The 27,520-nt window shown below is 33.1% G+C and overlaps 1 protein-coding gene across 1 annotated transcript in view; it reads right to left on the bottom strand.

The window, feature by feature from the left end:
* Window positions 1–27,520, bottom strand: part of LOC129025923 (deleted in azoospermia protein 4-like) — a 92,381-nt gene that overhangs the window by 34,607 nt on the left and 30,254 nt on the right. The window contains exons 16-26 of the mRNA XM_063660931.1: window positions 27,400–27,491; window positions 26,789–26,840; window positions 26,290–26,353; window positions 26,061–26,200; window positions 24,578–24,667; window positions 22,176–22,247; window positions 17,305–17,376; window positions 12,419–12,490; window positions 9,946–10,035; window positions 7,544–7,615; window positions 2,669–2,740 (exon numbers count right to left, since the gene is read on the bottom strand). Coding sequence (XP_063517001.1) covers window positions 2,669–2,740; window positions 7,544–7,615; window positions 9,946–10,035; window positions 12,419–12,490; window positions 17,305–17,376; window positions 22,176–22,247; window positions 24,578–24,667; window positions 26,061–26,200; window positions 26,290–26,353; window positions 26,789–26,840; window positions 27,400–27,491 — 888 coding nt within the window. The remainder of the gene's footprint in view (window positions 1–2,668; window positions 2,741–7,543; window positions 7,616–9,945; window positions 10,036–12,418; window positions 12,491–17,304; window positions 17,377–22,175; window positions 22,248–24,577; window positions 24,668–26,060; window positions 26,201–26,289; window positions 26,354–26,788; window positions 26,841–27,399; window positions 27,492–27,520) is intronic.

Here is a 27,520-nt window from a genome sequence, read left to right as displayed (position 1 = left end):
ACACTCCTGTCAAAATCTTATTTCATCACTTCTAAGTAACACAGAGGTCCTCATTACACGAATTCTAAGTGATTTCTTAAATTTTAGGTACATTTCACTACTTTAAAATGACAAACTATTCAAGCAATTTGTATAAACAAGTTGAAGGCCTCAATAGTAGCTGAAAGTAAAACATTTTACTCCCTCTTCAATTACCTGATAATTATATACAGGCAACTGATATCCAGGGATGACAGAATTTATAGATGTAAATTGACCTGGTGAATCTGGATAAGTAGAATAAGCCTGAAAATAAAGTTGACAGAAAGAATGAATTAATACGGTAAAACGTTTTTTTAAATAGAAAGAAATACAATTCCCAATATAACAAAAATACGAAAAACTTTGAAACAGTAATTGTTTTTCTACGTACAGCAATGCAGATTTCTAAATGACTGACTTTATGAAGAAATAAAAATTCTCTTGTCAAGTGCTACCCTTTGGGTGGGGAGGGGGAAGAGACAAATGACAAAAGAAGTGACTATTTCACCAGCCAAAGTTTACCTTATATATATCGGGTACTTATGCCCACCCAGAAGTTATTTCTTACACTGGTGATAAGGCTCCATTAAGACAGATTGCAATGTAAGTTAAATTAACACATTTGCTATCTCCCTGTAAAAATATTTCTAGACTGTTTTGTATTAGACAATAATATAGGGTAACATGCAGTTCTATAGATGTTATGGCTTTTTCTGTACTTCGTTCTGAAAAACTAAGTGCAGTCTATAATCCAATAGTGGAGAAGAGAAAGCATGTCTCGTATGTTTCAATAAATTCTTATTGTTTGAAAACATACAGGCAGCAGCATACATGAATACACCCAGATTCAGTAATGGCTCACAGTAAATGACACAAACAAGTAGGTTTTTTTTTTCTAGCCACTGTTCAGAGAAGGAAAAAGAAGAGGTATACCATACATGTTTCAAGCACGTGGAAAATGTCAACAAATTAGAGACACTGCACAACTGGTTCACTATTATTTTGTTACTTTATTTTCCATCAAAGAATATGTCTTTTAAACTAACACATAAATAAAATAGACTAAGAAGAATACAAACGTTATTTATCAACAGTAAGTGATAGAGTATGTCAAATCCTACTTTAAATATCAATGTAAGCAGGATCAGAGAAATCAGATGCCAGAAGCTCACGCGATTTATATATATATATACCAAACCACATCGGAAATCTACCCATTCCAGAACCAGAATATATCCAGAAGTCAGCAATTTACATGAGGAGGCATCTGGAAATCATTTCAAATAAAGAGTAGCTAGATGAACTGCTAAACTTACAGAAGAATAAAGTGGGCAGACACGTAAGGAGAGCTGCTTTCATGCACTTTAGGAACTGGTTATAAGGGGGGAAAGCAGCTCAGGTGGTTTAGAGGTAATACTCTTGTTTATTCCTATTCTTATTTAAGAGTAATTAACAGCAAAGCATTTCTGTTTCTCTTCTACAAACGTTCTATTGCTGGTAAAGCCAGAGGCAGATTCTACGCAGATACATACTAATTCTAAAGCCACGTGAATACTACCTTTCTTTGATTATATAGTCTATCATTATGTGGACCTGCCATTGCTTAAGCACATAAAAACCTGAGAGCAAAAAAGGCACTGTTGCTCTCATTGGAGTTTATAATCGGGTTAACAAGAAAGTAAATAAATAAATAAATAAAACATTACTATAAAGAATCATTTAAACATATTTATAGGCACATACGACATGGAAAAAAATCAAGAATGAACAGGAAGTGTACGTTTGGCTAATTCACTTAACGTCAAGTACAACATAATCCCTTTGCTCTCCAACAGGCCACTATGGTGGCACCTTTAAAAAAAAAAAAGAAAAAAAAAGAAAAAACGGACACCAAAACTATTAAAATATTCCTACACATTTTCAAAAACACATGAGAAACACAATATTGAAGTACTTATCCTGCTGTCTCCTTTGTCATTATAATAAAAGTAACAGAATGGAAAACTTAAGTACTTTATGTTTTTAGTCCATGACATTCTTGTTACTTTTATATATGAAACTTCACCTTTCTCCAAATTTTCTGGAGTTGGCAATGTGGAAACCTCAAAGATAGTAGCTCTTTCAGTTTATCACCATAGATATAATTATGGGTCACAGACATAGTCGTATCTATGAAGAGAGATCCAGAGAATTACTACCGTGAAACAGCCAGCTAAAATGAAAATATAATTGGAATTCTGTGCTCTAAAAAAAATGGATCATAATTTATGATCCATAAAAAAAGTGGATCATAATTTTACTTCACTCTATCTCCCTAACAAAATTCAGCAAAGTCAAGTTTGGATGTTTCATTCAGTTATTTGACAGCAAAGATGAAAACTACAATCCAGAAATGAAGAAGGGGACACCAAATCTCAGAAATCTGTTCTACAGAAAAGTTATTGCCAAGTATATTCCCGTCAAAATATTACTTCATTACTTCTAAATAAGACAGAGGTCTTCATTCTACACTAACTCTAAGTGTTGCCTTAAATTTTAGGTACACTTCACTAGTTTAAAATGACAAACTATTCAGGAAATTTGTATAAACAAGTTAAAGGCCTCTATAATATTGGAAAGCAAATCATTTTACTTCCTCTTACATTACCTGATAATTATATACAGGCAACTGATATCTAGTGATGACCTGAACTGGTGCATTTGGATAAGTACGATATGCCTGAAAATAAATTATACAGAAAGAATGAATTAATAAGGTAAAACTTTTTTTTAATTAGAAAGAAATATTCACAGTAGAACAAAAATATGAAAAACATTGAAATACTAATTATTTTTCTATATACAACAATGCAGAATTGTAAATGACTGACTGATTTACGAAGAATGTATTATTCTCGGTCGAGTCCTACGGTTGGGCGTGGAGGGGGAACAGACAAATGACAAAAGAATTGGCTATTTCACCAGGCAAAGTTAACCTTACTTATATTGTGTACTTATGCCCACCCAGAAGTTATTTCTTACACTGGTGATAAGGCTACATTAAGACAGAGTTCAATGTAAGTTAAATTAATACATTTGCTATTTCCCTGTAAAAATGCTTCCGGACTGATTTGTATTTGACAATATTATAAGGTAATATGTAGTTCTACAGAATTTATGGCATTTTCTGTACTTTACGTTGAAAACCTAAGTGCAATATATAATCCAATACTGGAAAAGAGACAGTATAAAGTCTCATATGTTTCAATAAATACTTATTCTTTGAACACATATAGGTACGCAGCAGGCATGAATACACCCAGATTCGGTAATGGCTCACAGTAAATGTTAGAAATAGGGCTTTTATTTTAGCCATTGATGAGGTATACTGTACGTGTTTCAAGCACAGGGAAAACGTCAACAAATGAGAAACACTGAATAACTATTTCACTACTATTCTGTTACTTTATTTTCCATCAAAGAAAATGTCTTTTCAACTAAGATATAAATAAAATGAACTAAGAAGGAAATAAACGTTATTTATCACCAATAAGTGACAGAATATGTCAAATCTACTTTAAATAGCAAAGTAACAAGGGTCGGAGACACTACACGCTAGAAACTGATGGGATTTACAGATATCTAAAACTATCAGAAATCTACCCATTCCAGAATCAGAATATATCCAGAAGTCAGCAATTTACACGCAGAGGCATCTGGAAATCATTTCAAATAAAGAATAGCTGGATTAATTGCTAAACTTAGAGAAGAATAAAGTAGGCAGACACATGAGAAGAACTGCTTTCAAATATTTTAGTTACATGGGGGAAAGCAGCTCAGGTGTTATAGAGGTAATGCTCTTTTTAATCCTATTCTTATTTAAGAGTAATTAACAGAAAAACATTTCTGTTTCTCTTTATCAAATTTTTTATGCTTGGTAAATCCAGACGCAGATTCTAATCAGATACATGCTCTTCTAAAGCCAAATTAATACTACCGTTCTTAGGTAAAGCCACATTAGGACTACCTTTCTTACATTAAATAATCTACCAACAAGTAACTGAACACTTGTCATTACGTGGATAAGCCATTGCTTAAGCATACAAAACCTGAGAGAGAAAAAGGCACTGTTGCTGCCATGAGAGGTTAAAAAGAAAGTAACAAAACGTAACACATTAATATAAAGGATGATTTAAAGTATTTATAGGCACATATGACACACAAAAAATCAAGGAAGAAGAGGAAGTATATGTTTCACTAATTCGCTTTACCACAGGAACAACCTAACTCCTTTGCGCCCCAACAGACCAGTGCAGTGGAATCTTTTTATTTAAAAAAAAAAAAAAAAAAAGTAACCACAATTATGTAAATATTCCTACATATTTTCAAAAACCCGTGAGTTACATAATATTGAAGTATTTATCATGATGGCTCCTTTGTTATAATGAAAGAAACAGAATAGGAAAAAAGAAGTACTTTAGGTTTCTAATCCCTGAAGTTCTTGTTGTTACTTCTACATGGAAAACCTCAATCTTCCCAATTTTCTGGAAATAGAATTGTAGCATCCTCAAAGATATTAATTCTTTGAATTTGTAACCACACATATGATTACGGGTCATAGATAATAGTTGTATCGTTGAAAACAGACCCAGAGAACTACTACCATGAAGCAGCAAGCTAAAATAAAAATACAATCGGAATTCTGTGCTCTAAGAATTGGGTTAAGCTTTTATTTCACTTTATATCTCTGCAAGATTCATGAAAGTCAGCCGGGATGTTTCAGCTCTTTGACAGCAAAGATAACAAAATACATGCTGAAACAAAGACGGAAACACAAATCTCAGAAATTGTTCTACAGAAAAGTTATTGCTGAGTACACTCCTGTCAAAATCTTATTTCATCACTTCTAAGTAACACAGAGGTCCTCATTACACGAATTCTAAGTGATTTCTTAAATTTTAGGTACATTTCACTACTTTAAAATGACAAACTATTCAAGCAATTTGTATAAACAAGTTGAAGGCCTCAATAGTAGCTGAAAGTAAAACATTTTACTCCCTCTTCAATTACCTGATAATTATATACAGGCAACTGATATCCAGGGATGACAGAATTTATAGATGTAAATTGACCTGGTGAATCTGGATAAGTAGAATAAGCCTGAAAATAAAGTTGACAGAAAGAATGAATTAATACGGTAAAACGTTTTTTTAAATAGAAAGAAATACAATTCCCAATATAACAAAAATACGAAAAACTTTGAAACAGTAATTGTTTTTCTACGTACAGCAATGCAGATTTCTAAATGACTGACTTTATGAAGAAATAAAAATTCTCTTGTCAAGTGCTACCCTTTGGGTGGGGAGGGGGAAGAGACAAATGACAAAAGAAGTGACTATTTCACCAGCCAAAGTTTACCTTATATATATCGGGTACTTATGCCCACCCAGAAGTTATTTCTTACACTGGTGATAAGGCTCCATTAAGACAGATTGCAATGTAAGTTAAATTAACACATTTGCTATCTCCCTGTAAAAATATTTCTAGACTGTTTTGTATTAGACAATAATATAGGGTAACATGCAGTTCTATAGATGTTATGGCTTTTTCTGTACTTCGTTCTGAAAAACTAAGTGCAGTCTATAATCCAATAGTGGAGAAGAGAAAGCATGTCTCGTATGTTTCAATAAATTCTTATTGTTTGAAAACATACAGGCAGCAGCATACATGAATACACCCAGATTCAGTAATGGCTCACAGTAAATGACACAAACAAGTAGGTTTTTTTTTTCTAGCCACTGTTCAGAGAAGGAAAAAGAAGAGGTATACCATACATGTTTCAAGCACGTGGAAAATGTCAACAAATTAGAGACACTGCACAACTGGTTCACTATTATTTTGTTACTTTATTTTCCATCAAAGAATATGTCTTTTAAACTAACACATAAATAAAATAGACTAAGAAGAATACAAACGTTATTTATCAACAGTAAGTGATAGAGTATGTCAAATCCTACTTTAAATATCAATGTAAGCAGGATCAGAGAAATCAGATGCCAGAAGCTCACGCGATTTATATATATATATACCAAACCACATCGGAAATCTACCCATTCCAGAACCAGAATATATCCAGAAGTCAGCAATTTACATGAGGAGGCATCTGGAAATCATTTCAAATAAAGAGTAGCTAGATGAACTGCTAAACTTACAGAAGAATAAAGTGGGCAGACACGTAAGGAGAGCTGCTTTCATGCACTTTAGGAACTGGTTATAAGGGGGGAAAGCAGCTCAGGTGGTTTAGAGGTAATACTCTTGTTTATTCCTATTCTTATTTAAGAGTAATTAACAGCAAAGCATTTCTGTTTCTCTTCTACAAACGTTCTATTGCTGGTAAAGCCAGAGGCAGATTCTACGCAGATACATACTAATTCTAAAGCCACGTGAATACTACCTTTCTTTGATTATATAGTCTATCATTATGTGGACCTGCCATTGCTTAAGCACATAAAAACCTGAGAGCAAAAAAGGCACTGTTGCTCTCATTGGAGTTTATAATCGGGTTAACAAGAAAGTAAATAAATAAATAAATAAAACATTACTATAAAGAATCATTTAAACATATTTATAGGCACATACGACATGGAAAAAAATCAAGAATGAACAGGAAGTGTACGTTTGGCTAATTCACTTAACGTCAAGTACAACATAATCCCTTTGCTCTCCAACAGGCCACTATGGTGGCACCTTTAAAAAAAAAAAAGAAAAAAAAAGAAAAAACGGACACCAAAACTATTAAAATATTCCTACACATTTTCAAAAACACATGAGAAACACAATATTGAAGTACTTATCCTGCTGTCTCCTTTGTCATTATAATAAAAGTAACAGAATGGAAAACTTAAGTACTTTATGTTTTTAGTCCATGACATTCTTGTTACTTTTATATATGAAACTTCACCTTTCTCCAAATTTTCTGGAGTTGGCAATGTGGAAACCTCAAAGATAGTAGCTCTTTCAGTTTATCACCATAGATATAATTATGGGTCACAGACATAGTCGTATCTATGAAGAGAGATCCAGAGAATTACTACCGTGAAACAGCCAGCTAAAATGAAAATATAATTGGAATTCTGTGCTCTAAAAAAAATGGATCATAATTTATGATCCATAAAAAAAGTGGATCATAATTTTACTTCACTCTATCTCCCTAACAAAATTCAGCAAAGTCAAGTTTGGATGTTTCATTCAGTTATTTGACAGCAAAGATGAAAACTACAATCCAGAAATGAAGAAGGGGACACCAAATCTCAGAAATCTGTTCTACAGAAAAGTTATTGCCAAGTATATTCCCGTCAAAATATTACTTCATTACTTCTAAATAAGACAGAGGTCTTCATTCTACACTAACTCTAAGTGTTGCCTTAAATTTTAGGTACACTTCACTAGTTTAAAATGACAAACTATTCAGGAAATTTGTATAAACAAGTTAAAGGCCTCTATAATATTGGAAAGCAAATCATTTTACTTCCTCTTACATTACCTGATAATTATATACAGGCAACTGATATCTAGTGATGACCTGAACTGGTGCATTTGGATAAGTACGATATGCCTGAAAATAAATTATACAGAAAGAATGAATTAATAAGGTAAAACTTTTTTTTAATTAGAAAGAAATATTCACAGTAGAACAAAAATATGAAAAACATTGAAATACTAATTATTTTTCTATATACAACAATGCAGAATTGTAAATGACTGACTGATTTACGAAGAATGTATTATTCTCGGTCGAGTCCTACGGTTGGGCGTGGAGGGGGAACAGACAAATGACAAAAGAATTGGCTATTTCACCAGGCAAAGTTAACCTTACTTATATTGTGTACTTATGCCCACCCAGAAGTTATTTCTTACACTGGTGATAAGGCTACATTAAGACAGAGTTCAATGTAAGTTAAATTAATACATTTGCTATTTCCCTGTAAAAATGCTTCCGGACTGATTTGTATTTGACAATATTATAAGGTAATATGTAGTTCTACAGAATTTATGGCATTTTCTGTACTTTACGTTGAAAACCTAAGTGCAATATATAATCCAATACTGGAAAAGAGACAGTATAAAGTCTCATATGTTTCAATAAATACTTATTCTTTGAACACATATAGGTACGCAGCAGGCATGAATACACCCAGATTCGGTAATGGCTCACAGTAAATGTTAGAAATAGGGCTTTTATTTTAGCCATTGATGAGGTATACTGTACGTGTTTCAAGCACAGGGAAAACGTCAACAAATGAGAAACACTGAATAACTATTTCACTACTATTCTGTTACTTTATTTTCCATCAAAGAAAATGTCTTTTCAACTAAGATATAAATAAAATGAACTAAGAAGGAAATAAACGTTATTTATCACCAATAAGTGACAGAATATGTCAAATCTACTTTAAATAGCAAAGTAACAAGGGTCGGAGACACTACACGCTAGAAACTGATGGGATTTACAGATATCTAAAACTATCAGAAATCTACCCATTCCAGAATCAGAATATATCCAGAAGTCAGCAATTTACACGCAGAGGCATCTGGAAATCATTTCAAATAAAGAATAGCTGGATTAATTGCTAAACTTAGAGAAGAATAAAGTAGGCAGACACATGAGAAGAACTGCTTTCAAATATTTTAGTTACATGGGGGAAAGCAGCTCAGGTGTTATAGAGGTAATGCTCTTTTTAATCCTATTCTTATTTAAGAGTAATTAACAGAAAAACATTTCTGTTTCTCTTTATCAAATTTTTTATGCTTGGTAAATCCAGACGCAGATTCTAATCAGATACATGCTCTTCTAAAGCCAAATTAATACTACCGTTCTTAGGTAAAGCCACATTAGGACTACCTTTCTTACATTAAATAATCTACCAACAAGTAACTGAACACTTGTCATTACGTGGATAAGCCATTGCTTAAGCATACAAAACCTGAGAGAGAAAAAGGCACTGTTGCTGCCATGAGAGGTTAAAAAGAAAGTAACAAAACGTAACACATTAATATAAAGGATGATTTAAAGTATTTATAGGCACATATGACACACAAAAAATCAAGGAAGAAGAGGAAGTATATGTTTCACTAATTCGCTTTACCACAGGAACAACCTAACTCCTTTGCGCCCCAACAGACCAGTGCAGTGGAATCTTTTTATTTAAAAAAAAAAAAAAAAAAAGTAACCACAATTATGTAAATATTCCTACATATTTTCAAAAACCCGTGAGTTACATAATATTGAAGTATTTATCATGATGGCTCCTTTGTTATAATGAAAGAAACAGAATAGGAAAAAAGAAGTACTTTAGGTTTCTAATCCCTGAAGTTCTTGTTGTTACTTCTACATGGAAAACCTCAATCTTCCCAATTTTCTGGAAATAGAATTGTAGCATCCTCAAAGATATTAATTCTTTGAATTTGTAACCACACATATGATTACGGGTCATAGATAATAGTTGTATCGTTGAAAACAGACCCAGAGAACTACTACCATGAAGCAGCAAGCTAAAATAAAAATACAATCGGAATTCTGTGCTCTAAGAATTGGGTTAAGCTTTTATTTCACTTTATATCTCTGCAAGATTCATGAAAGTCAGCCGGGATGTTTCAGCTCTTTGACAGCAAAGATAACAAAATACATGCTGAAACAAAGACGGAAACACAAATCTCAGAAATTGTTCTACAGAAAAGTTATTGCTGAGTACACTCCTGTCAAAATCTTATTTCATCACTTCTAAGTAACACAGAGGTCCTCATTACACGAATTCTAAGTGATTTCTTAAATTTTAGGTACATTTCACTACTTTAAAATGACAAACTATTCAAGCAATTTGTATAAACAAGTTGAAGGCCTCAATAGTAGCTGAAAGTAAAACATTTTACTCCCTCTTCAATTACCTGATAATTATATACAGGCAACTGATATCCAGGGATGACAGAATTTATAGATGTAAATTGACCTGGTGAATCTGGATAAGTAGAATAAGCCTGAAAATAAAGTTGACAGAAAGAATGAATTAATACGGTAAAACGTTTTTTTAAATAGAAAGAAATACAATTCCCAATATAACAAAAATACGAAAAACTTTGAAACAGTAATTGTTTTTCTACGTACAGCAATGCAGATTTCTAAATGACTGACTTTATGAAGAAATAAAAATTCTCTTGTCAAGTGCTACCCTTTGGGTGGGGAGGGGGAAGAGACAAATGACAAAAGAAGTGACTATTTCACCAGCCAAAGTTTACCTTATATATATCGGGTACTTATGCCCACCCAGAAGTTATTTCTTACACTGGTGATAAGGCTCCATTAAGACAGATTGCAATGTAAGTTAAATTAACACATTTGCTATCTCCCTGTAAAAATATTTCTAGACTGTTTTGTATTAGACAATAATATAGGGTAACATGCAGTTCTATAGATGTTATGGCTTTTTCTGTACTTCGTTCTGAAAAACTAAGTGCAGTCTATAATCCAATAGTGGAGAAGAGAAAGCATGTCTCGTATGTTTCAATAAATTCTTATTGTTTGAAAACATACAGGCAGCAGCATACATGAATACACCCAGATTCAGTAATGGCTCACAGTAAATGACACAAACAAGTAGGTTTTTTTTTTCTAGCCACTGTTCAGAGAAGGAAAAAGAAGAGGTATACCATACATGTTTCAAGCACGTGGAAAATGTCAACAAATTAGAGACACTGCACAACTGGTTCACTATTATTTTGTTACTTTATTTTCCATCAAAGAATATGTCTTTTAAACTAACACATAAATAAAATAGACTAAGAAGAATACAAACGTTATTTATCAACAGTAAGTGATAGAGTATGTCAAATCCTACTTTAAATATCAATGTAAGCAGGATCAGAGAAATCAGATGCCAGAAGCTCACGCGATTTATATATATATATACCAAACCACATCGGAAATCTACCCATTCCAGAACCAGAATATATCCAGAAGTCAGCAATTTACATGAGGAGGCATCTGGAAATCATTTCAAATAAAGAGTAGCTAGATGAACTGCTAAACTTACAGAAGAATAAAGTGGGCAGACACGTAAGGAGAGCTGCTTTCATGCACTTTAGGAACTGGTTATAAGGGGGGAAAGCAGCTCAGGTGGTTTAGAGGTAATACTCTTGTTTATTCCTATTCTTATTTAAGAGTAATTAACAGCAAAGCATTTCTGTTTCTCTTCTACAAACGTTCTATTGCTGGTAAAGCCAGAGGCAGATTCTACGCAGATACATACTAATTCTAAAGCCACGTGAATACTACCTTTCTTTGATTATATAGTCTATCATTATGTGGACCTGCCATTGCTTAAGCACATAAAAACCTGAGAGCAAAAAAGGCACTGTTGCTCTCATTGGAGTTTATAATCGGGTTAACAAGAAAGTAAATAAATAAATAAATAAAACATTACTATAAAGAATCATTTAAACATATTTATAGGCACATACGACATGGAAAAAAATCAAGAATGAACAGGAAGTGTACGTTTGGCTAATTCACTTAACGTCAAGTACAACATAATCCCTTTGCTCTCCAACAGGCCACTATGGTGGCACCTTTAAAAAAAAAAAAGAAAAAAAAAGAAAAAACGGACACCAAAACTATTAAAATATTCCTACACATTTTCAAAAACACATGAGAAACACAATATTGAAGTACTTATCCTGCTGTCTCCTTTGTCATTATAATAAAAGTAACAGAATGGAAAACTTAAGTACTTTATGTTTTTAGTCCATGACATTCTTGTTACTTTTATATATGAAACTTCACCTTTCTCCAAATTTTCTGGAGTTGGCAATGTGGAAACCTCAAAGATAGTAGCTCTTTCAGTTTATCACCATAGATATAATTATGGGTCACAGACATAGTCGTATCTATGAAGAGAGATCCAGAGAATTACTACCGTGAAACAGCCAGCTAAAATGAAAATATAATTGGAATTCTGTGCTCTAAAAAAAATGGATCATAATTTATGATCCATAAAAAAAGTGGATCATAATTTTACTTCACTCTATCTCCCTAACAAAATTCAGCAAAGTCAAGTTTGGATGTTTCATTCAGTTATTTGACAGCAAAGATGAAAACTACAATCCAGAAATGAAGAAGGGGACACCAAATCTCAGAAATCTGTTCTACAGAAAAGTTATTGCCAAGTATATTCCCGTCAAAATATTACTTCATTACTTCTAAATAAGACAGAGGTCTTCATTCTACACTAACTCTAAGTGTTGCCTTAAATTTTAGGTACACTTCACTAGTTTAAAATGACAAACTATTCAGGAAATTTGTATAAACAAGTTAAAGGCCTCTATAATATTGGAAAGCAAATCATTTTACTTCCTCTTACATTACCTGATAATTATATACAGGCAACTGATATCTAGTGATGACCTGAACTGGTGCATTTGGATAAGTACGATATGCCTGAAAATAAATTATACAGAAAGAATGAATTAATAAGGTAAAACTTTTTTTTAATTAGAAAGAAATATTCACAGTAGAACAAAAATATGAAAAACATTGAAATACTAATTATTTTTCTATATACAACAATGCAGAATTGTAAATGACTGACTGATTTACGAAGAATGTATTATTCTCGGTCGAGTCCTACGGTTGGGCGTGGAGGGGGAACAGACAAATGACAAAAGAATTGGCTATTTCACCAGGCAAAGTTAACCTTACTTATATTGTGTACTTATGCCCACCCAGAAGTTATTTCTTACACTGGTGATAAGGCTACATTAAGACAGAGTTCAATGTAAGTTAAATTAATACATTTGCTATTTCCCTGTAAAAATGCTTCCGGACTGATTTGTATTTGACAATATTATAAGGTAATATGTAGTTCTACAGAATTTATGGCATTTTCTGTACTTTACGTTGAAAACCTAAGTGCAATATATAATCCAATACTGGAAAAGAGACAGTATAAAGTCTCATATGTTTCAATAAATACTTATTCTTTGAACACATATAGGTACGCAGCAGGCATGAATACACCCAGATTCGGTAATGGCTCACAGTAAATGTTAGAAATAGGGCTTTTATTTTAGCCATTGATGAGGTATACTGTACGTGTTTCAAGCACAGGGAAAACGTCAACAAATGAGAAACACTGAATAACTATTTCACTACTATTCTGTTACTTTATTTTCCATCAAAGAAAATGTCTTTTCAACTAAGATATAAATAAAATGAACTAAGAAGGAAATAAACGTTATTTATCACCAATAAGTGACAGAATATGTCAAATCTACTTTAAATAGCAAAGTAACAAGGGTCGGAGACACTACACGCTAGAAACTGATGGGATTTACAGATATCTAAAACTATCAGAAATCTACCCATTCCAGAATCAGAATATATCCAGAAGTCAGCAATTTACACGCAGAGGCATCTGGAAATCATTTCAAATAAAGAATAGCTGGATTAATTGCTAAACTTAGAGAAGAATAAAGTAGGCAGACACATGAGAAGAACTGCTTTCAAATATTTTAGTTACATGGGGGAAAGCAGCTCAGGTGTTATAGAGGTAATGCTCTTTTTAATCCTATTCTTATTTAAGAGTAATTAACAGAAAAACATTTCTGTTTCTCTTTATCAAATTTTTTATGCTTGGTAAATCCAGACGCAGATTCTAATCAGATACATGCTCTTCTAAAGCCAAATTAATACTACCGTTCTTAGGTAAAGCCACATTAGGACTACCTTTCTTACATTAAATAATCTACCAACAAGTAACTGAACACTTGTCATTACGTGGATAAGCCATTGCTTAAGCATACAAAACCTGAGAGAGAAAAAGGCACTGTTGCTGCCATGAGAGGTTAAAAAGAAAGTAACAAAACGTAACACATTAATATAAAGGATGATTTAAAGTATTTATAGGCACATATGACACACAAAAAATCAAGGAAGAAGAGGAAGTATATGTTTCACTAATTCGCTTTACCACAGGAACAACCTAACTCCTTTGCGCCCCAACAGACCAGTGCAGTGGAATCTTTTTATTTAAAAAAAAAAAAAAAAAAAGTAACCACAATTATGTAAATATTCCTACATATTTTCAAAAACCCGTGAGTTACATAATATTGAAGTATTTATCATGATGGCTCCTTTGTTATAATGAAAGAAACAGAATAGGAAAAAAGAAGTACTTTAGGTTTCTAATCCCTGAAGTTCTTGTTGTTACTTCTACATGGAAAACCTCAATCTTCCCAATTTTCTGGAAATAGAATTGTAGCATCCTCAAAGATATTAATTCTTTGAATTTGTAACCACACATATGATTACGGGTCATAGATAATAGTTGTATCGTTGAAAACAGACCCAGAGAACTACTACCATGAAGCAGCAAGCTAAAATAAAAATACAATCGGAATTCTGTGCTCTAAGAATTGGGTTAAGCTTTTATTTCACTTTATATCTCTGCAAGATTCATGAAAGTCAGCCGGGATGTTTCAGCTCTTTGACAGCAAAGATAACAAAATACATGCTGAAACAAAGACGGAAACACAAATCTCAGAAATTGTTCTACAGAAAAGTTATTGCTGAGTACACTCCTGTCAAAATCTTATTTCATCACTTCTAAGTAACACAGAGGTCCTCATTACACGAATTCTAAGTGATTTCTTAAATTTTAGGTACATTTCACTACTTTAAAATGACAAACTATTCAAGCAATTTGTATAAACAAGTTGAAGGCCTCAATAGTAGCTGAAAGTAAAACATTTTACTCCCTCTTCAATTACCTGATAATTATATACAGGCAACTGATATCCAGGGATGACAGAATTTATAGATGTAAATTGACCTGGTGAATCTGGATAAGTAGAATAAGCCTGAAAATAAAGTTGACAGAAAGAATGAATTAATACGGTAAAACGTTTTTTTAAATAGAAAGAAATACAATTCCCAATATAACAAAAATACGAAAAACTTTGAAACAGTAATTGTTTTTCTACGTACAGCAATGCAGATTTCTAAATGACTGACTTTATGAAGAAATAAAAATTCTCTTGTCAAGTGCTACCCTTTGGGTGGGGAGGGGGAAGAGACAAATGACAAAAGAAGTGACTATTTCACCAGCCAAAGTTTACCTTATATATATCGGGTACTTATGCCCACCCAGAAGTTATTTCTTACACTGGTGATAAGGCTCCATTAAGACAGATTGCAATGTAAGTTAAATTAACACATTTGCTATCTCCCTGTAAAAATATTTCTAGACTGTTTTGTATTAGACAATAATATAGGGTAACATGCAGTTCTATAGATGTTATGGCTTTTTCTGTACTTCGTTCTGAAAAACTAAGTGCAGTCTATAATCCAATAGTGGAGAAGAGAAAGCATGTCTCGTATGTTTCAATAAATTCTTATTGTTTGAAAACATACAGGCAGCAGCATACATGAATACACCCAGATTCAGTAATGGCTCACAGTAAATGACACAAACAAGTAGGTTTTTTTTTTCTAGCCACTGTTCAGAGAAGGAAAAAGAAGAGGTATACCATACATGTTTCAAGCACGTGGAAAATGTCAACAAATTAGAGACACTGCACAACTGGTTCACTATTATTTTGTTACTTTATTTTCCATCAAAGAATATGTCTTTTAAACTAACACATAAATAAAATAGACTAAGAAGAATACAAACGTTATTTATCAACAGTAAGTGATAGAGTATGTCAAATCCTACTTTAAATATCAATGTAAGCAGGATCAGAGAAATCAGATGCCAGAAGCTCACGCGATTTATATATATATATACCAAACCACATCGGAAATCTACCCATTCCAGAACCAGAATATATCCAGAAGTCAGCAATTTACATGAGGAGGCATCTGGAAATCATTTCAAATAAAGAGTAGCTAGATGAACTGCTAAACTTACAGAAGAATAAAGTGGGCAGACACGTAAGGAGAGCTGCTTTCATGCACTTTAGGAACTGGTTATAAGGGGGGAAAGCAGCTCAGGTGGTTTAGAGGTAATACTCTTGTTTATTCCTATTCTTATTTAAGAGTAATTAACAGCAAAGCATTTCTGTTTCTCTTCTACAAACGTTCTATTGCTGGTAAAGCCAGAGGCAGATTCTACGCAGATACATACTAATTCTAAAGCCACGTGAATACTACCTTTCTTTGATTATATAGTCTATCATTATGTGGACCTGCCATTGCTTAAGCACATAAAAACCTGAGAGCAAAAAAGGCACTGTTGCTCTCATTGGAGTTTATAATCGGGTTAACAAGAAAGTAAATAAATAAATAAATAAAACATTACTATAAAGAATCATTTAAACATATTTATAGGCACATACGACATGGAAAAAAATCAAGAATGAACAGGAAGTGTACGTTTGGCTAATTCACTTAACGTCAAGTACAACATAATCCCTTTGCTCTCCAACAGGCCACTATGGTGGCACCTTTAAAAAAAAAAAAAAAAAAAAAAAGAAAAAAAAAGAAAAAACGGACACCAAAACTATTAAAATATTCCTACACATTTTCAAAAACACATGAGAAACACAATATTGAAGTACTTATCCTGCTGTCTCCTTTGTCATTATAATAAAAGTAACAGAATGGAAAACTTAAGTACTTTATGTTTTTAGTCCATGACATTCTTGTTACTTTTATATATGAAACTTCACCTTTCTCCAAATTTTCTGGAGTTGGCAATGTGGAAACCTCAAAGATAGTAGCTCTTTCAGTTTATCACCATAGATATAATTATGGGTCACAGACATAGTCGTATCTATGAAGAGAGATCCAGAGAATTACTACCGTGAAACAGCCAGCTAAAATGAAAATATAATTGGAATTCTGTGCTCTAAAAAAAATGGATCATAATTTATGATCCATAAAAAAAGTGGATCATAATTTTACTTCACTCTATCTCCCTAACAAAATTCAGCAAAGTCAAGTTTGGATGTTTCATTCAGTTATTTGACAGCAAAGATGAAAACTACAATCCAGAAATGAAGAAGGGGACACCAAATCTCAGAAATCTGTTCTACAGAAAAGTTATTGCCAAGTATATTCCCGTCAAAATATTACTTCATTACTTCTAAATAAGACAGAGGTCTTCATTCTACACTAACTCTAAGTGTTGCCTTAAATTTTAGGTACACTTCACTAGTTTAAAATGACAAACTATTCAGGAAATTTGTATAAACAAGTTAAAGGCCTCTATAATATTGGAAAGCAAATCATTTTACTTCCTCTTACATTACCTGATAATTATATACAGGCAACTGATATCTAGTGATGACCTGAACTGGTGCATTTGGATAAGTACGATATGCCTGAAAATAAATTATACAGAAAGAATGAATTAATAAGGTAAAACTTTTTTTTAATTAGAAAGAAATATTCACAGTAGAACAAAAATATGAAAAACATTGAAATACTAATTATTTTTCTATATACAACAATGCAGAATTGTAAATGACTGACTGATTTACGAAGAATGTATTATTCTCGGTCGAGTCCTACGGTTGGGCGTGGAGGGGGAACAGACAAATGACAAAAGAATTGGCTATTTCACCAGGCAAAGTTAACCTTACTTATATTGTGTACTTATGCCCACCCAGAAGTTATTTCTTACACTGGTGATAAGGCTACATTAAGACAGAGTTCAATGTAAGTTAAATTAATACATTTGCTATTTCCCTGTAAAAATGCTTCCGGACTGATTTGTATTTGACAATATTATAAGGTAATATGTAGTTCTACAGAATTTATGGCATTTTCTGTACTTTACGTTGAAAACCTAAGTGCAATATATAATCCAATACTGGAAAAGAGACAGTATAAAGTCTCATATGTTTCAATAAATACTTATTCTTTGAACACATATAGGTACGCAGCAGGCATGAATACACCCAGATTCGGTAATGGCTCACAGTAAATGTTAGAAATAGGGCTTTTATTTTAGCCATTGATGAGGTATACTGTACGTGTTTCAAGCACAGGGAAAACGTCAACAAATGAGAAACACTGAATAACTATTTCACTACTATTCTGTTACTTTATTTTCCATCAAAGAAAATGTCTTTTCAACTAAGATATAAATAAAATGAACTAAGAAGGAAATAAACGTTATTTATCACCAATAAGTGACAGAATATGTCAAATCTACTTTAAATAGCAAAGTAACAAGGGTCGGAGACACTACACGCTAGAAACTGATGGGATTTACAGATATCTAAAACTATCAGAAATCTACCCATTCCAGAATCAGAATATATCCAGAAGTCAGCAATTTACACGCAGAGGCATCTGGAAATCATTTCAAATAAAGAATAGCTGGATTAATTGCTAAACTTAGAGAAGAATAAAGTAGGCAGACACATGAGAAGAACTGCTTTCAAATATTTTAGTTACATGGGGGAAAGCAGCTCAGGTGTTATAGAGGTAATGCTCTTTTTAATCCTATTCTTATTTAAGAGTAATTAACAGAAAAACATTTCTGTTTCTCTTTATCAAATTTTTTATGCTTGGTAAATCCAGACGCAGATTCTAATCAGATACATGCTCTTCTAAAGCCAAATTAATACTACCGTTCTTAGGTAAAGCCACATTAGGACTACCTTTCTTACATTAAATAATCTACCAACAAGTAACTGAACACTTGTCATTACGTGGATAAGCCATTGCTTAAGCATACAAAACCTGAGAGAGAAAAAGGCACTGTTGCTGCCATGAGAGGTTAAAAAGAAAGTAACAAAACGTAACACATTAATATAAAGGATGATTTAAAGTATTTATAGGCACATATGACACACAAAAAATCAAGGAAGAAGAGGAAGTATATGTTTCACTAATTCGCTTTACCACAGGAACAACCTAACTCCTTTGCGCCCCAACAGACCAGTGCAGTGGAATCTTTTTATTTAAAAAAAAAAAAAAAAAGTAACCACAATTATGTAAATATTCCTACATATTTTCAAAAACCCGTGAGTTACATAATATTGAAGTATTTATCATGATGGCTCCTTTGTTATAATGAAAGAAACAGAATAGAAAAAAAGAAGTACTTTAGGTTTCTAATCCCTGAAGTTCTTGTTGTTACTTCTACATGGAAAACCTCAATCTTCCCAATTTTCTGGAAATAGAATTGTAGCATCCTCAAAGATATTAATTCTTTGAATTTGTAACCACACATATGATTACGGGTCATAGATAATAGTTGTATCGTTGAAAACAGACCCAGAGAACTACTACCATGAAGCAGCAAGCTAAAATAAAAATACAATCGGAATTCTGTGCTCTAAGAATTGGGTTAAGCTTTTATTTCACTTTATATCTCTGCAAGATTCATGAAAGTCAGCCGGGATGTTTCAGCTCTTTGACAGCAAAGATAACAAAATACATGCTGAAACAAAGACGGAAACACAAATCTCAGAAATTGTTCTACAGAAAAGTTATTGCTGAGTACACTCCTGTCAAAATCTTATTTCATCACTTCTAAGTAACACAGAGGTCCTCATTACACGAATTCTAAGTGATTTCTTAAATTTTAGGTACATTTCACTACTTTAAAATGACAAACTATTCAAGCAATTTGTATAAACAAGTTGAAGGCCTCAATAGTAGCTGAAAGTAAAACATTTTACTCCCTCTTCAATTACCTGATAATTATATACAGGCAACTGATATCCAGGGATGACAGAATTTATAGATGTAAATTGACCTGGTGAATCTGGATAAGTAGAATAAGCCTGAAAATAAAGTTGACAGAAAGAATGAATTAATACGGTAAAACGTTTTTTTAAATAGAAAGAAATACAATTCCCAATATAACAAAAATACGAAAAACTTTGAAACAGTAATTGTTTTTCTACGTACAGCAATGCAGATTTCTAAATGACTGACTTTATGAAGAAATAAAAATTCTCGTCAAGTGCTACCCTTTGGGTGGGGAGGGGGAAGAGACAAATGACAAAAGAAGTGACTATTTCACCAGCCAAAGTTTACCTTATATATATCGGGTACTTATGCCCACCCAGAAGTTATTTCTTACACTGGTGATAAGGCTCCATTAAGACAGATTGCAATGTAAGTTAAATTAACACATTTGCTATCTCCCTGTAAAAATATTTCTAGACTGTTTTGTATTAGACAATAATATAGGGTAACATGCAGTTCTATAGATGTTATGGCTTTTTCTGTACTTCGTTCTGAAAAACTAAGTGCAGTCTATAATCCAATAGTGGAGAAGAGAAAGCATGTCTCGTATGTTTCAATAAATTCTTATTGTTTGAAAACATACAGGCAGCAGCATACATGAATACACCCAGATTCAGTAATGGCTCACAGTAAATGACACAAACAAGTAGGTTTTTTTTTTCTAGCCACTGTTCAGAGAAGGAAAAAGAAGAGGTATACCATACATGTTTCAAGCACGTGGAAAATGTCAACAAATTAGAGACACTGCACAACTGGTTCACTATTATTTTGTTACTTTATTTTCCATCAAAGAATATGTCTTTTAAACTAACACATAAATAAAATAGACTAAGAAGAATACAAACGTTATTTATCAACAGTAAGTGATAGAGTATGTCAAATCCTACTTTAAATATCAATGTAAGCAGGATCAGAGAAATCAGATGCCAGAAGCTCACGCGATTTATATATATATATACCAAACCACATCGGAAATCTACCCATTCCAGAACCAGAATATATCCAGAAGTCAGCAATTTACATGAGGAGGCATCTGGAAATCATTTCAAATAAAGAGTAGCTAGATGAACTGCTAAACTTACAGAAGAATAAAGTGGGCAGACACGTAAGGAGAGCTGCTTTCATGCACTTTAGGAACTGGTTATAAGGGGGGAAAGCAGCTCAGGTGGTTTAGAGGTAATACTCTTGTTTATTCCTATTCTTATTTAAGAGTAATTAACAGCAAAGCATTTCTGTTTCTCTTCTACAAACGTTCTATTGCTGGTAAAGCCAGAGGCAGATTCTACGCAGATACATACTAATTCTAAAGCCACGTGAATACTACCTTTCTTTGATTATATAGTCTATCATTATGTGGACCTGCCATTGCTTAAGCACATAAAAACCTGAGAGCAAAAAAGGCACTGTTGCTCTCATTGGAGTTTATAATCGGGTTAACAAGAAAGTAAATAAATAAATAAATAAAACATTACTATAAAGAATCATTTAAACATATTTATAGGCACATACGACATGGAAAAAAATCAAGAATGAACAGGAAGTGTACGTTTGGCTAATTCACTTAACGTCAAGTACAACATAATCCCTTTGCTCTCCAACAGGCCACTATGGTGGCACCTTTAAAAAAAAAAAAGAAAAAAAAAGAAAAAACGGACACCAAAACTATTAAAATATTCCTACACATTTTCAAAAACACATGAGAAACACAATATTGAAGTACTTATCCTGCTGTCTCCTTTGTCATTATAATAAAAGTAACAGAATGGAAAACTTAAGTACTTTATGTTTTTAGTCCATGACATTCTTGTTACTTTTATATATGAAACTTCACCTTTCTCCAAATTTTCTGGAGTTGGCAATGTGGAAACCTCAAAGATAGTAGCTCTTTCAGTTTATCACCATAGATATAATTATGGGTCACAGACATAGTCGTATCTATGAAGAGAGATCCAGAGAATTACTACCGTGAAACAGCCAGCTAAAATGAAAATATAATTGGAATTCTGTGCTCTAAAAAAAATGGATCATAATTTATGATCCATAAAAAAAGTGGATCATAATTTTACTTCACTCTATCTCCCTAACAAAATTCAGCAAAGTCAAGTTTGGATGTTTCATTCAGTTATTTGACAGCAAAGATGAAAACTACAATCCAGAAATGAAGAAGGGGACACCAAATCTCAGAAATCTGTTCTACAGAAAAGTTATTGCCAAGTATATTCCCGTCAAAATATTACTTCATTACTTCTAAATAAGACAGAGGTCTTCATTCTACACTAACTCTAAGTGTTGCCTTAAATTTTAGGTACACTTCACTAGTTTAAAATGACAAACTATTCAGGAAATTTGTATAAACAAGTTAAAGGCCTCTATAATATTGGAAAGCAAATCATTTTACTTCCTCTTACATTACCTGATAATTATATACAGGCAACTGATATCTAGTGATGACCTGAACTGGTGCATTTGGATAAGTACGATATGCCTGAAAATAAATTATACAGAAAGAATGAATTAATAAGGTAAAACTTTTTTTTAATTAGAAAGAAATATTCACAGTAGAACAAAAATATGAAAAACATTGAAATACTAATTATTTTTCTATATACAACAATGCAGAATTGTAAATGACTGACTGATTTACGAAGAATGTATTATTCTCGGTCGAGTCCTACGGTTGGGCGTGGAGGGGGAACAGACAAATGACAAAAGAATTGGCTATTTCACCAGGCAAAGTTAACCTTACTTATATTGTGTACTTATGCCCACCCAGAAGTTATTTCTTACACTGGTGATAAGGCTACATTAAGACAGAGTTCAATGTAAGTTAAATTAATACATTTGCTATTTCCCTGTAAAAATGCTTCCGGACTGATTTGTATTTGACAATATTATAAGGTAATATGTAGTTCTACAGAATTTATGGCATTTTCTGTACTTTACGTTGAAAACCTAAGTGCAATATATAATCCAATACTGGAAAAGAGACAGTATAAAGTCTCATATGTTTCAATAAATACTTATTCTTTGAACACATATAGGTACACAGCAGGCATGAATACACCCAGATTCGGTAATGGCTCACAGTAAATGTTAGAAATAGGGCTTTTATTTTAGCCATTGATGAGGTATACTGTACGTGTTTCAAGCACAGGGAAAACGTCAACAAATGAGAAACACTGAATAACTATTTCACTACTATTCTGTTACTTTATTTTCCATCAAAGAAAATGTCTTTTCAACTAAGATATAAATAAAATGAACTAAGAAGGAAATAAACGTTATTTATCACCAATAAGTGACAGAATATGTCAAATCTACTTTAAATAGCAAAGTAACAAGGGTCGGAGACACTACACGCTAGAAACTGATGGGATTTACAGATATTTAAAACTATCAGAAATCTACCCATTCCAGAATCAGAATATATCCAGAAGTCAGCAATTTATATGCAGAGGCATCTGGAAATCATTTCAAATAAAGAATAGCTGGATTAATTGCTAAACTTAGAGAAGAATAAAGTAGGCAGACACATGAGAAGAACTGCTTTCAAATATTTTAGTTACATGGGGGAAAGCAGCTCAGGTGTTATAGAGGTAATGCTCTTTTTAATCCTATTCTTATTTAAGAGTAATTAACAGAAAAACATTTCTGTTTCTCTTTATCAAATTTTTTATGCTTGGTAAATCCAGACGCAGATTCTAATCAGATACATGCTCTTCTAAAGCCAAATTAATACTACCGTTCTTAGGTAAAGCCACATTAGGACTACCTTTCTTACATTAAATAATCTACCAACAAGTAACTGAACACTTGTCATTACGTGGATAAGCCATTGCTTAAGCATACAAAACCTGAGAGAGAAAAAGGCACTGTTGCTGCCATGAGAGGTTAAAAAGAAAGTAACAAAACGTAACACATTAATATGAAGGATGATTTAAAATATTTATAGGCATATATGACACACAAAAAATCAAGAAAGAAGAGGAAGTATATGTTTCACTAATTCGCTTTACCACAGGAACAACCTAACTCCTTTGCGCCCGAACAGACCAGTGCAGTGGAATCTTTTTTTTTTTTTTTTTAAAAAAAAAAAGTAACCAAAATTATGTAAATACTCCTACACATTTTCAAAAACCCGTGAGTTACATAATATTGAAGTATTTATCATGATGGCTCCTTTGTTATAATGAAAGAAACAGAATAGAAAAAAAGAAGTACTTTAGGTTTCTAATCCCTGAAGTTCTTGTTGTTACTTCTACATGGAAAACCTCAATCTTCCCAATTTTCTGGAAATAGAATTGTAGCATCCTCAAAGATATTAATTCTTTGAATTTTTTACCACACATATGACTACGGGTCATAGATAATAGCTGTATCGTTGAAAACAGACCCAGAGAACTACTACCATGAAGCAGTAAGCTAAAATAAAAATACAATTGGAATTCTGTGCTCTAAGAATTGGGTAAAGCTTTTATTTCACTTTATATCTCTGCAAGATTCATGAAAGTCAGCCTGGATATTTCAGCTCTTTGACAGCAAAGATAACAAAATACATGCTGAAACAAAGACGGAAACACAAATCTCAGAAATTGTTCTACACAAAAGTTATTGCTGAGTACACTCCTGTCAAAATCTTATTTCATCACTTCTAAGTAACACAGAGGTCCTCATTACACGAATTCTAAGTGATTTCTTAAATTTTAGGTACATTTCACTACTTTAAAATGACAAACTATTCAAGCAATTTGTATAAACAAGTTGAAGGCCTCAATAGTAGCTGAAGGTAAAACATTTTACTCCCTCTTCAATTACCTGATAATTATATACAGGCAACTGATATCCAGGGATGACGGAATTTATAGATATAAATTGACCTGGTGAATCTGGATAAGTAGAATAAGCCTGAAAATAAAGTTGACAGAAAGAATGGATTAATACAGTAAAACATTTTTTTTAAATAGAAAGAAATATCATACTCAATATAACAAAAATATGAAAAGCTTTGAAACAGTAATTGTTTTTCTACGTACAGCAATGCAGATTTCTAAATGACTGACTTTATGAAGAAATAAAAATTCTCTGTCAAGTGCTACCCTTTGGGTGGGGAGGGGGAAGAGACAAATGACAAAAGAAGTGACTATTTCACCAGCCAAAGTTTACCTTATATATACCGGGTACTTATGCCCACCCAGAAGTTATTTCTTACACTGGTGATAAGGCTCCATTAGGATAGATTTCAACGTAAATTAAATTCATACACTTGCTGTTTCTTTGGCAAAATACTTCTAGATTGTTTGGTATTTGACAACATTATAGGGTAATACTGTAGTTCTTCGACAGATGTTACGGCTTTCTCGGTACTTCATTTCCACAAATTAAGGGCAGTATATAGCCATAACTGGAAAAGAGACAGTATAACGTCTTCTACGTTTCAGTAAATTCTTGCTGATTAAAAACATACAGGTAGCAGCATTCATGAATATACCCAGATTCAGTAATGGCTCACCGTAAATGCTAGAAACACGTAGGGCTTTTCTTCTAGTCATTGCTCAGAGAAGGAAAAAAGAAGAAGAGGTGTACCCTACACGTTTCAAGTACATGGAAAATGTCAACATATGAGAGACACTGAAGAACTATTTCACTACTATTTTGTTACTTTATTTTCCATCAAAGAAAAGTGTTTTAAACACACACTGAAATAAGAGGAATGAAGAACAAAATAAATGTTATTTATCACCAGTAAGTGACAGAGGATGTCAAATCTCACTTTAAATATCAAAGCAACCAGCATCAGAGAAATGACATGCCAGAAACTCACGGGATTTATAGATAGAGTAAAGGAGATCAGAAATCTACCCATCCCAGAACCAGAATATATCCAGAAGTCAGCAATTTATATGACGAGGCATCTGGAAAGCACTGCAAGTAAAGAATAGCTAGGTTAACCGCTAACCTTAGAGAACAATAAACTAGGCAGACACATAAGGAGAGCTGCTTCCAAATACTTTAGGAACTAGTTACATAGGGTGAAAAAGGAAGAGACAGGAAGAGATTTGTTCATGTGTCTAAAGAGGTCATTTCTGAGAGAAAGTCTCAAAAAGTATATAGAAGATTTTTAGCTCAAATAACCAACACTAAGAGTAAGAAATTTCTAACAAAAGTAACAAATTTCCCATTACTCTCACTGTTCAAACAGGGATTCCATTGCCACTTACTATGGAAAGTGTAGATACAATTCCACAGACCCAAGGATGACTACAATAAACAAGAGAACAGGAACATAAGCACTTCTTACCTGAACGTACTGAGTTATAGGATTCAGCGTGATTAGGGGCCGCAGGCAAGTTTCAGTGTTCGGATTCCTCCAGATGTTCTGAAACTGTGGTGGAGGAGGAGGATTTAATACCAAAGGACGTGGCTGCACAAGACGAGCGCCTTTTTGAAAAGCAAGAAGAAAAAAGCCTATTTTTAGTTATTTGAAAAGCTACCCGGGTCAAAAAAGAACAATTTCTTTTCCTACTCACAGAACTTTTGTTTCCTGATTGCAGGGCCCAGCTTCAGCTTTTTACCCTGGAGATGTATCTGTGCCTGAAAAGAGAACAGTAACAAAACTAGAATCCATTTTCAAGTCTTAGCTTCCAAGACTTGGGTAAACACCTAAAGCTTTCTAAGGTTCCTATCATCATAGACGATCAGTGACAACTACGCACCAAATTAAATTTTGTCATCATGAAGCTACCTTATTTACCCTTGCCACTCTAATCAGTGTCAAGAGGCATCAAGTGAAAGTTGATCAAAAACTTTTCCTCACCCGGTCTCCAACCTTTCCTGTCTGTAGTTCATGAACCTAGGTGTCCACTCAAAAATAAACAGGATCTATCAAGTTATGGGAGGTTACTCTGAGTTTGGATTTTCAAAAGGAAGTCTAACTTTCTCCAAATTTTACACAAGTCTGAGTATATCACTAACACTAAACGTCGTAGCAGTAAGATAAATAAGAGACTTTTCTATTGGATTACTTACCTCTACTATCTTCTGGACATCCACATCATCAACAAATGAAACAAATCCATAGCTATAAAGGCAGACAAATGAAGCATAAAATCACCATCATACAGTACATGGTTCAGAACTTCTACTATCCTATATACAGACGTGATCATGACCAAAGATGAATAATATACCATGATAAGTATTTGCTAACATGCACATGACAGATCCTCTACAAACACTACTTTTTCTTAAGCAGAACTATGTCAAAATGTGCTAGATTAGGGCACTGTGAAAACTTCATTGATTAACAAAGGGTTCACATCTGTGAACCTGAATTTAACTTACTATCTAAGACAAGGTGGTTAAAATTAAAGATGCTGTGCAGTGTATGAAGAAAACAACTATTTGAGAAAACTGATTAACTCATCTGTATGAAATAAAAATTGCAGACATTTCAAAACAAACATTAGAAAAATGATTAAATAAAAGAACTGGTAATAACCTTTTATCCCCTACGTGAAAGAAATTAACACCGCAAACAATTTCATTTATACAAGGGTCAGAATATCAGTTTTGAAGTCTTGTCTCATACCTATAGAACAGGGGACTAGAGTTCAGATATTTTTGATAAAATTACTCACCCTTTGGACACACCACTTCGATTTGTGATTATCTTCACTTCTTTCACTGAACCGTATCTACCAAAGCAGCTTCTAAACTCAGTTTCATCCGTCTATGGAAGAGAATGGAACGTCAGAGTAA

The sequence above is a fragment of the Pongo pygmaeus genome, chromosome Y (assembly GCF_028885625.2).
Source record: "Pongo pygmaeus isolate AG05252 chromosome Y, NHGRI_mPonPyg2-v2.0_pri, whole genome shotgun sequence".
Lineage (NCBI taxonomy): Eukaryota > Metazoa > Chordata > Mammalia > Primates > Hominidae > Pongo > Pongo pygmaeus.
The sequence above is the reverse complement of the archived record's forward strand: the minus strand, read 5'-3'. Positions and strand labels throughout refer to the sequence as shown.